Source organism: Argiope bruennichi, chromosome 11, assembly GCF_947563725.1.
Source record: "Argiope bruennichi chromosome 11, qqArgBrue1.1, whole genome shotgun sequence".
Taxonomy (NCBI): Eukaryota; Metazoa; Arthropoda; class Arachnida; order Araneae; family Araneidae; genus Argiope; species Argiope bruennichi.
Genome location: NC_079161.1, coordinates 94,231,839 through 94,244,538, shown reverse-complemented (window position 1 = coordinate 94,244,538; position 12,700 = coordinate 94,231,839). Strand labels below are relative to the sequence as shown.

General features: G+C 27.9%; 1 protein-coding gene across 1 annotated transcript in view; it reads right to left on the bottom strand.

Moving 5' to 3' along the window:
* Positions 1-10,536, bottom strand: part of LOC129956774 (uncharacterized) — a 75,872-nt gene extending 65,336 nt beyond the window's left edge. The window contains exon 1 of the mRNA XM_056068717.1: positions 10,260-10,536. Coding sequence (XP_055924692.1) covers positions 10,260-10,536 — 277 coding nt within the window. The remainder of the gene's footprint in view (positions 1-10,259) is intronic.
* Positions 10,537-12,700: the final 2,164 nt, after the last annotated feature.

The window sequence follows — 12,700 nt, the reverse complement described above, 5'->3', positions numbered from 1 at the left end:
CCTTTATTAGAGAGTATGCGAGTAAGTTTTCGGGAGACCAATCTTGATGTTTGTTATAGAATCCTCAAGAAAACCAAGAGTCAAACAAATAGACAGATCATTCCAAGTGTTTTTTTTTCTTTCTTTTTTTGCAGACTCAGGGGAAAAATCCGTATAAAACTTGGAAGAGCTGCTTTCATTTGACTTAATTATAATAATTTCGGTATCAAATCGATGAGTTGCTAAGTAAAAAGGTATCGCTTTTTTCATTCATACCAAAAGCATCTTGTTTACGATCACACATGGTATATATCTTTCATTAAATGATTCTAAAACAATAACAGAAAAAATAAATGAAGCTTTCATTTATGCTTCAAAGATAAAATTCTGTCAAAATCTTGTAATTAAAAATGATGATATTGTTCTGGGAATGTTTCAACATTTTCGAAAATACAAACCCGCCTTCTTCTTAATATAAATATTCCATGTTTTAAATACTGTTACTGTATAAAATTTTTTAAGTACAGCATGCTTTAGAAGGATTTAATGTCTTTGCTGATTGAATAAACTTTAAATAATAAAAAGACGTTATGCGAAAAAAGAATTCGATTCTTTTTTTCCCTTTGTTCTACATACTATAAATCACAATTCCTTTGTTCTACATACCACATTAAAGCATTAAATAAAAAAAATCTAAAAATAACTCATATCAAAGTTATATCTACTCTCAACAACGTTATTTATTTCTTTTTTATTTAGCTCTTTGTATACGAAATATAACACAAATAATGTAAATGTTAATTTAGGAACTGTTATAAGAATTTTTCCAATATTAAATTGTTTAACTCTGAACTGAATAAAATTTTAATTATCAGGATTGATTAAATCCCGATCTAATCCATTTTATTAGAAATGTGTCTATCTAAGAAAAATAAAATTTAAAAAAAATTCGAATATATTGTCCTGAAAAGCATCGTTTTGTAATAATGTTTTAGGCATATATATATATATATATATATATATATATATATGCTATATGCCTAATATATATATATATATATATATATATATATATATATATATATGCCTAATATATATATATATATATATATATATATATATACAAAAGTATTAGAATCAAGTTAATATATATATATATATATATATTATTTACTATTATAGTCCAGTCGAATAGCTTTTTTTTTCTCCTTGGAATAAATTAATGTCAGCAATTTTTTTGGCTTAAGTATTGAGATGGCTATCCAAAACAGACCTAGGATTTTTTTTGTAAACCGAATTAATTTTTTTTATTCTACACGTAGTATTCTACTATCACAAATGGTGTAAAAACAAACGATTTAAAAAAAAAGACTTCTGAAAATTAAATTTGAAGCTAACATTTTGTATGAATTCTTATTGCCTTATTCTTACGGCATTTCTCGATTACCATTATGTTCCCAAATACAACCAAGAAAAAAAAATTTCTTTTTTTGATAATTAATTGCCACAAGGATATGTTTTGCTTTTTTTTAATTTCCACCGCTTTTTATTTATTTATTTGAAAATCGATTATAATAAAAGTCGTTTGAGATCGTGGGATAATACTTTTAGAACAAAATTCTTTTTTTTTTCTGTCCGTGGCTTTTGATTGATAGAAAAATACTTACAGACATTTTTTGAAGATCCTGTTTTTTTTTTTTTTAATATACACGATTTTTCAGAAAATAATGCGGCTACTGATTCGAAAATTTTGCAATCATTCCTTGCTAAATAATGGTTATCTAAATGGAATTCTAGAAATTTCTCACAAATAATAATAAAAAAATATATAAAATATTTTTCCAAATTTTAATGTTTTTATATTCCTTGTATAATCAATATATTATTAATTCTATAACTAATTTTATAGGTTTTCAATATCTACAACTTTTTAATTTAAAATTTCCTTTTCAGTTTAATGTTTTTTTTTTATTTAAATGCGAAATAGTGTTAAAACTACCCCCTCCCTACTTCTTTATCTGGCAATACACCAAGGTATAAACTTCTAGGCTTCTTTTAGACAGCCATATTAAGAACTTAACGTCGATAAAATTACTATTATGTATTTTTTCCACTCTTTACTCTTTTCCATCACAGTTTTAACGGACTATTAATTATATAATTCCGATCGCATAAACACTCAACATAAAACAATTTCATATTACTGCAACGTATATGATTTTAAATTTAGGTACTGAAAGAATGAAAATCATTATTGCAAGATATCTTAATTTTTTTAATTTATTAAAATTATAGAAAAAAATTATATACGCTCCGAAATTATTCAGAAACCAGCGTGAATGGTCTTCCCAAAACTTTCTCGCTCACTCTCAAGTAAAGATGTTCTCCCAATGAACGACTTGCATGGAATTGGCGTACAATAGTCCCGAAATATTAACTGTTTGCTTTAATTTAACAATTTTACTGAATCGATCGTGGCATTCTTGACGAGTTATTTGGCGATTAATCCCTGGCATGCGGTCAAAAATCCCAAAAATGGAATTTGGGTTTCAAACGCATTCTTCCCAAACGATGGAAACAAAAATTAGACATAAGATTACATTTAAAGTCACAAAATCATATACCAGATTCGATATATTTAATATTTCCATTTTTTCAATTATTGTGTTTATATGTTTGTGAAAGTACAGAAAGACAGACTATCAACCGCCTTTTGGATTTCACTGAAAATTTGGTAGCGTCTAAACTAAAGAGATTAAATCTGGGTATCAAATATTATTTATCTAGCTCTCTTCGTTTTGCAGTTGTCTTGCTAACTTATATTCGAACAGCCGGGCAGACAGACTTCCTCTGAACGGATTTTGCACAAAATTTGACATAAGTCTACAAATTTGGTTTTGAGACTGCATACCAAATTTCATCCGTCTAGTTCTAATCGCTTTTGTATTATCTTTGTCACAGACAGACAGACGAACATTTTCCAAAGATGTGTTTTTGCGAACTCAGGAAGATTTAAAATGTAAAAATTCGACAAAATCTCGAGTTCGGATTTTTTTTTTGGCAATTACTGCCATTTTTCTATACTTCATATACGGGAAAATAAAAATGCTAAAATTTTTATTCAATTTTACTTAAAATTCGAAAAACTCTTGTCTTAGTGAGTTTTTATAACCTAAGAAGCAACTAAGTGCCAAATATAGTATCTTTAATGTCTGCAGTGCAAACTCTATGTTCTATTGGAAAACGTCGCTGCTTATCATTTACTTCAAGGTGATAATTTAACAATGGCTAAAAATAGGCATAAGTCAATCGCTGAAATGGAGGCAAAAAAAGTAAATCTCTTACCAGCAAATGAAACAGAATGTATTTCGACATTAGCCTTTGGAGGCTATGAAAAATTGATTCATATTTTGCTTTCTTCCACAGGAACTCGAACGAAATTATTCCAAGAAATAATTATTGATGATATCAGTTTCATTTTTATGAAATTTCTCTTTCAATTATTGTTGATTATTTTTTAAAAAATTTATTCAGATGATTTTGAAATAAAAAAATTTGTAGATACTTTAAGACTTTGAGCTATGTTATCATTATTTCCTTAAATTTTTATTTTATTTTATACATACCATTTAATAGCGATTTTAATGATGTTCAGGCAGTGATTTAACAATCATTAAAAGTAAACAAAGGTCTGTCACTTTGACTGAATCAGGAAAAGTAAGGTTTTTACAAACAGTTGAAACGAATATTCAATGACTGCCGTGGAGATTATCAGAAATGAGAAAAATTTCAGATTATGAGAAATAATCTAGATCTTGCCTTTATTCTATAGGGACTTCGTAGAAAATTATCCTACAAAATTTAATTTTACCCTATCTTAAAATAAAAATTGTAACTTTTCAATGATGTCAATTTCATTTTTGTGCAATATTTTTCGCTTGATATTAATTTAAAAAAATAATTTAGTGCAGACGATTCCGAAATCAGAAAATTTATAAATACTCCTTTGCAAATCAACTTTAAGACTTTGATCTAATCTACCATTATTTTTTAAATTTCTCTTTTTGTTAATATATATTTGTTTCTTACATTTTTTGAATGTTTAAAAGCAGTGAATTGATGATAACAAAAAGAAAACCTTAGCGCACTTCTCAAATTCATGTGAAATAAATCTTTGGTGAACAGTTTTTTTTTTCTTCCTATTGACGAGCAAGAATAACACAATGAGTTGTTGCCTGAACACATGAGTAAAATCCTACGAGAAAATTCAAAGACGATTATCAAATTTAACAGAAGTATCATTGTTTTAATTCATTTTCAAGCTTTTATAAATAAAAAATTAATTAATTAATTTAATATCTCTCAAAATGCTCTTTGAAATTTTCTTATAGTTCAATATTTGCGGATAAAATTTGCATCAATAATATAACAAATATTTCAAATATTTGGAGAAAATCAGCTTTCGGTGGTTTTTAAAATCGTCTGCTTCAATCTATATTTTAATCTTGATATAAATAATAGTCATTGTGATTATAAACATTTGTATGTACAGCGACTCAAATAATTGAAAGTACACCTTACTTTTACTGGATAAATGCGACTTTCAATATAAATAACGCATTACCGAGAAGTGCAAACATGTTCTTATTTTTACACATAACAAATGGTTTAATTTAAAGTAAAATTAAAGATCAATCAAGGGAAAATTGCTGAATTGAAAAGTTTCAGTAGCATTTCAAATTAGCACATGCAGATTTTGGCTACAAAAAAATTGAGATTATACCAACGAAATTTTTCTAATATCTTGCATAGAAAGAACATTTCCATATTTAGTTGCATGCCTTTTGACTTTAATAATGGCCTCTAAACATAGTGGTACCGATTCGACCATTTTTTGTTATATCTGAAGATATTTTACCCCATTCTTCTTGCACCACTTCTTTTAAATAGGTTTTTAATTTTGAGTTTCCGTCCCACGGTTTCGAGTGTCACCCACAGATTTTCAATGACACTGATATCGGGGGACTGTGGTGGTGTGTGCAACTGTTTTTTACAGTTAAAAAGAGGCCACATTTCTTTATTTTTACTTTAAATTATACCATTGTCATGTGTAAAAATAAAAACATGTTTGTACTTCTCAGTAATGTGTTATTTATATTGGAAGTCTGATTTATCAAGTAAAAGTAAGGTGTATTCTCGATTGTTTGAGCCACTGTATGTTCCATGTGTCCTCCTAAGCGATTGAGCCGATTTCTATCAAACTTTGCACATTAATTCGTGAAGACAGCAGAAAGAATACTGTCACCTTTTCAAGATTTATAAGTTAATTAAATAGAAATTAGCCGAAATGTTACCGATATTTTGCAGTAATTTCGGTGAAAATAATTTTACAAAAAATATTTAATCTTAAAAATCAAAATTTTATCATTTCAAAGCTATTAAAGTACATTAAAATTAATGTTCACCTTGAACTATTCTATTATCATTCAAAAAAATTTAAATTTTTATTGTAATACAATTTTTTTTTTGCCAGGTTTTTATTTATTTCAACGCAAAGATTTAGCATTGCCTAAAAATAAGAGTAAATCAATAATAAAACAAAAGCAAGAAACGTCAAGCTCTTGCATGAAAATGAAACAGATATAATGTATCGACAGCACCCGATTCAGGTTGTGAGAAATTAACCAATGTTTTGCCTTTCTTCCACAAAAACTTCGGGGGAAATTAGTCCGAAAAAAATTTATACTAATAATTAAAAATTAAAAACTTTATTTTGTCAATGGCCTCATTTTCGTGCAATTTTTTAAAATCTTTTATTAATCCTGCTGAAAATTGAATGCAGATTTTATTTCATTAAAGAGTCTTGTATATTATAGAATTTTATGCAAAAAGTTTCCACATTAAAATGTTGCAAACATGAGGATTTAAATCCCTACCGACGACGATACATTAGACAGCATATGTTAAACGATAATAAACTATTATTTTCTTATATAAAAGTTGTTTCAAAAACATGCTAAGTCATCTTTACACTGAGACCCGCTTTTTTGGGGGGCGGCCCTTAAATACTGTTATTGAATTTCTTGAAGTTGTATGTTTCGAAAAGATGAAGTGTTCAACAGAACACAGGACAGAACAAATCGCGTTGCCGCATGTAGAAGATGTTAGAACTGATGATTGATGTCTACGACGTTATTTTACTTAAAGCTGGTGGTAATGCAAAAAGAAGAAGATAATCTCTAATATTTAAAACTGTTCTAAAAAGTGAAAGTTTTTTCCTTTCTTTTGTAATAAATTTCCAAATCCGAAAGCGTAATTAATTGAAAGAATCACGCAACATAAACTTGGCAACAAAAATGATTTAGATGAGAAAAATGGAGTTTAGCTTCATTCTCAAAAAAAAAAAAAAAAAAAAAAAAAAACATGTTTTGCTTTAAGGGTCACAATGTTATGTATGTGAGGTAATGCGATCATCTTGAGCCAGGAATTGTGTTCGAATCTTATTTGACTCCTGTTGCTTTCGAATTTTACTTGTAATACGAAACATTCTTTAAGCGAAGTTTTAAATTACAGAAGTTAATTAAATAATCAAGTAAATAGAATTCTAAAAATTTTTTTGTCGTATTTCCTCAGTAACTTGTAATCAAATTATTCTACGAAATTTTTTTATGTCATCTTAAAATATAAACTTTTTTAATGAAATTAGTTTTCTATATGTGCATTTTCCCAGTAGGTTTTGATATTTTTTTAAGCATAATAAATAATTGAATAAATGCAGACGACTTTTAATTAAAAGAAATTGTAAATATTCCGTTGATAGACAAAGGCGGGACTTCATGTACAGTGGCTCCCAAAAGTGTTCGTACACCAATAAGAATCAATTAAAAACCTCATTATTTACCATTATATATTCTTATTTTTACTTGAAAATTTTTTCATAGCATATTTTTACAGTTCTTAATAAAGCAGTGAAGAATAAATTTTAATTACGATGCAAATTATTTTTTTTAAAATGACAGTAAATAAAATTGCACAAAAATAGGACACAAAAGTGATCATACACTTTAAAAAAACATCACTAAATATGAAATTTTTTAAATTTTTATAAATGTTTAGTATTTAGTAGGATATCCTTTATTCTTTATAACAGCTTTTAAACGTTTGGGCATAGATTTAACTAAACGGTCGGTTACTTCTCCACCGATCTTGTTCCATTCTTGATCATTACTGCTTTCAGTTGAATTTTCGATTTAATGTCGTGACTTCTTATTCGCACCTCTAATTCTTTCCAAATATGTTCTATAGGGTTTAAATCCGGTGATTGAGCTGGTGTTTTAAGGGTTTGAGGGCAATCATAGAGGCAAAAAGGACGAACATTCATGGCCGTGTGCTTAGGATCGTAATACACAAATAATCTACATCTTGGTAATACATCTTGGTAATACACAAAGTTGTTTAAAATGCCCACTTTTTGTGCTGACACTTTTAAATTATTATTGAGAATATTTATATAAACTCTATGATCCATTATACCATCAATGAATACTAAATTGCCTACTCCAGCCGCTGACATATACCCCCAAACCATGACACCTCCACCGCCATGTTTTACTGTTCCAACTAAATTCTTGGGATTAAGTTCTTCGTTTTTTTTTTTTTTTTTTTTCCATACAATGATTCTTCCATTTGATCCAAAGATGTTAAACTTACTTTCATCTGCAAATAAGACACGATTCCAATAGCTCTCTGGCTGGTTTATCATAGATTTGGCAAATTTAAGCCTAGCAATTCTGTTCTACTGACTTACAAAGAATTTTCTTCGTGCAGAGCGGCCATGTATACCAGCATTCCGAAGAATTCTACGAATAGTTTCACAGGAAATAGAAGTTCCATTTGATTCATTATATTGTGAAGTAAACTTTATTGCACTCAGACGTGAATTTTTTAGAAATTTACTCGCAATATTTCTTTTTCTAGCTGACAGAATTTGAGGCCATTACGAGGCTTGTTTGCAATCCTTTTTCCCTCTCTGTAACGTTTTATTATGCTTTGCACCATTGAATGAGGTAGATTAGTTATAGTTGCAATGCCTCTAATTGATTTTCCAGCTTTAAAATGAAATATAATTAATTTTCGTACGTCTAAACTCGTTTCTTTACGAATGCGCATCATATCTAAGAATAAAGTAAATAGAATAAATAATTGTGATATTAAATACTGAAATCAAATGATTTTAGTGTATTTTTCAATTAGAAGAAAAATAAGCCTCAAAAGATATTTTTATGATGAATTTAAATAAATAATGTTTGGTTTTGTGTTCTAATAATAAGATTTTTGTGTTCTAATTTTGTGACATTTTTTATTTTTTTATTTTTTTAGAACAATACTACTTGATTTTTTATAAAAATATTTGTTCAGTTTTATTAAGAACTATTTAAAGATGCTAATTAAAAAAAACCAACTAATAAAATGCTTTATTAAGAAGTATAGAACACAATTTCTGCAAATTTCTTTAGTGTACGAACACTTTTGGGAGCCACTGTAAGATAGAGCAATGCGTTCCATTAAAAAAATACTTATATAAATTTATAATAATGTAATTTATTATTTTAAATACATGTTTTCTTACAAAAAAAATGATCTGAAGTCTTTGGCTACGATCAAAATTTGTCGAAAATGTGACACAATATTATCGTTAAATGAATTTGTAGCAGGCACAGTTATTTCTTTATTAAGGTGATACTTCTCTTCCTACATACGATGAAATAATTTTTTATGCATCTCTCTTATTTCCCCAATACTCTTTGCATTTTGTATTTATCGAATTCGCTTGTTTCAATATTTCCTCTAAATGGATTTCGCTCAAAATTTGAAAGAAATCCACAAATTTAATTTAAAGTCCAAATACCAAATTTCGTTTTTTTTTTTTTTTATTTGTTGAAAGCACGTTTGAATTATTGTGTTCGCAGACGATGGAAGGACGGTCGGACAGTCAGGATTGATGGAAAAAATGTATTTTTCGAACAGGGAGGTCTAAAAAGTGGATATTGGTCAAAAATTCGACTTTTTTTTTTAAAGACTATAATATTTTCTCTACATCTCGTATAACAGACAATAAAAATCATAACCATCGAATAATGAAATTTTATTAAAAACCATTATAATTGGAATTAAGCATAACAATTTTGAAGGCGAAATGACCTGCCTCTAAAAGTGGCTAGTATATTAATCTAGGAAAATATTTATACCTGAAAATAATTAAATATTTAATTTGATTTAAATTTAAATAATTATTTAATTACAGTTAAATCATTATAATTAAAATTTTCAACCTTGAAAACTTAATTTTAACAAATAGTTTATTCCTTCCATGTATGCGCTTAAATTTATAGGTATAATATAACAAATTATAGAGGTTTGAGCTAAACACCAATGGCAATTTTTACTTTCTTTTATACATGGTATAGAGAAAGTATTGTAAATGTCAAAAAAAAAAAAAAATCGAACTCGAGAAAACTCGAGTAAATTCGGCAGTCTAAAACTTGACGAATCTCTATATGTTAGATCTGAGTTTGAAAAATGTCCTTCTATTTGTTTGTCTGACAAAAATTACTCAAAAACTGATGAACTTTAGTAAATGGTATCTACACCAAATTCGAAGATATGTATCAAATTTTGAGCAAAATCCATTCAGAGGAAGTCTATGTGTCGAACTGTTCGAATATAAGCTAACGTGATAGCTGCAAAAAGAAAAGAGTTAGATAAATAAAATTTGGTACATAAATGTTTACACAATTTAAACTTTAAAGTTTGTGCCAAATACGACAAGAAGTGACCGTCTGTCGGTCTGCACTTTCAGAAACATGTAAACACGATAACTCAAAAACTCAAACACATTAAATTTGGTATGAGATTTTGTGACTGCAAGCGCAATTTAATATCAAATTTTTGTTTCAATCGGTTGAGAAAAACGCGTTTAAAACACGAATTAGATTTCCGATACTGTTAACCGCATGCCAGAGATTAATCGCCTAATAACTCGCCAAGGATGAACAAAAAATTCAGTAAAACTGCTAAATTCACTCGAAAGTTTAATATTCTTTGTACGCCAATTCTATGCACGGCATTCTCTGGGATTACACCTTTATTAGAGAATATGCGAGAAAGTTTTAAGAGACCACTCCCGCTGGTATTATATTTATACACCTTTACTCTGGTAGTAAAATGTGATTCAAACGTCCTTTCAGTAACATTAACCTATTATGTTAAATTGGGGTTACCTGTAATTGTTTTCGCCCTCGGGACCAAAGAGACGAACCACATTCTTACCGGGAATTTGTCAAGGCCATCAGAGTGAGGTAGGGGCCAACGCGGGGACGACGATTTACGATGTCCGAAACCGCCGGGGCCTTTCTGGGGCACACACCTTTGCTTTGAGCAGGTGTAATTTCTTTTTTCACTATGACTTGGGTGAAGGCTTGACTGCTGAGAGCACTTTTGACGCGGAACTAGGTTTTCATTCTGTGCAAACTGGATGAGAAGCTTAAATGATGTCATGAAAATAAGGAACTACATTTTCTTTTTTGAGCCATAGGAGAAATTTTGAGTCGCAAATAATTGAGGTCACCATCTGCTATTAAGAGGTCCCAGGACTTAAACTTCAAATTGTTCGATTTTCTGAAAAAAAAATGGCTTAATGTCTCATCTTTCCTGAACTTTTTGGTACCAGAATTAATACTATCGAACTTTCAGAGTTATCGATAAAAAAAATTAAAACAACTCAGATTAAAAGTAAATAGGAACTTCTGCCAGAATGCCAAAAGACATAACAAATGCAGCATTCTTTGGTGCACAAAAAACTTAAAATTCTGAAAGAAATGGAGCAATTTTAGCTAACTAAGGACAGTGTCTATGCTTCAGTGATTTTTTAATTCACATTCCTTTTTTAAAATTATTTTTTCTCAATTATTTTAATTTAACGTCATTTTTCTCCAAAAAAAAAAAAAAGCTTGTGCGTAGAATTTTTCAAAAACTACATATCTTAATAATCTAAAATTTCATGCAATGCTCAAAATAAATTTCTTTGTGACTTATACATCAAATTTTAGATAAATTATTTATAGAAGTATTTTACTTAAGTTTTAATTAGATATTTCTCAGCATTTCATTTTTTTGATAATTGTATTTTAAAAATCATATTTTCAAAAAACAAAAGTAACAGTTTAATCTAACTAAAGGCAGTTCTGTTTCTAGAGCTTTTTAATTTATATAACTTTATTCAAATTTTTTTTACTATTTTTCAACTTTAATGTCATTTTTTTTCCAACAACAACAACAAAAAAAAATGTTGCGTTTGCGCACAAATAAAATCTTAAAAACTACTGATCCTAGTAATTTGAAATTTCATGCACATTCTCAGAATAAGTTCTTCTATGACTTATACATCCATTTATAGACAAAATTTTCACAGATAAAGTTTTACATGAGTTTTAATTAGTTTTTTTTAGATAAAAATTTCAATTTCCGAAAATAATTATAATTAAAAAATATTTTATAAAAAGTATGTATAGCTTCAAAACTGAAAATTTTGTGGCCAAGTTAATATAAATTTTGAAAATTTTGACCATTTTTTAAACTAAAAATCCGGCGTGCAGTAAAGTACTGATTTTCTAGATTTTGAAAAAATATCCAATTTATATTTCTTTATAATTTTTTAAAAATTTTTTCTTGAAGTAATATGAAAACATGAGAAATTATGTAATGGTATATGAATGTTCTATAGATCAATTTTCAAATTTCACAATTGTTTCATTTGTAAATTAGATGGGTTGGAAAATATGATGGTTTTTTTTTCCCTTTCTTATGTATAATTGTTAAAAGTCCCGAGATTCCTTAATGCACTTTCATATGCTCTCACGCTTACAAAAATCCGATAAATTTATCTCTACTAAATAACTACTAATACTAATATAATAATAACCACTAATACTACAAATATTCTGCTGCTAATAGTAAAGTAGAATGTGTATGTGTATTTTGACCTTCCGTAGGCTAAAGCATTTTACATAGCATTACCAAACTGAGCAAATTTATACACTTTGGAAGGTTGGAATGTGTACCTGAGAGATATTTTTAAAATTTTAATTAATTAAAAAGTAATCAAGGTTTTGATATTTTACCGCAATATCTTCCACATATATAATTGCACAAAAAAAATAATTTACATTTTTTTTATATTCAAAAAAGAAAAAATCTTTAATTGCTGTGCATTTTTTTTTTTTCCATTGGTAATTTTTTAAGATGTATTTATTTAATTTTCAGCAATACTTTTTCTTATTGGAACGGATTTCAAACTGTTTTCATTTTTTTAATCAAATATTTCATCACATGATTTTTTGTTGTTGAAAGCTAAAAAAGGAATAATTCGATAATTATTTTATTTGAGAAATCAGAAAGACAGTTAAAATACCGCGAGAAACAACGTGCAATTTGAAAACAGATTATTCATAAGTTGTACTTTTCATAATTTTTTGTCATATAATTCGACTCTTTTAGAAACGTTCTAGTTCACAATAAACAGGTGTAAGTTTATTCAAATAACACAACTTTAGGGTTACCATAATTTTTTTGCTTAAAAGTATTTTATTAAGTAAATTGAGAACAAAATATCCCTAGAATAAAAATAATATTAACCCCAGATATACTGATTATTGCTAAGAGT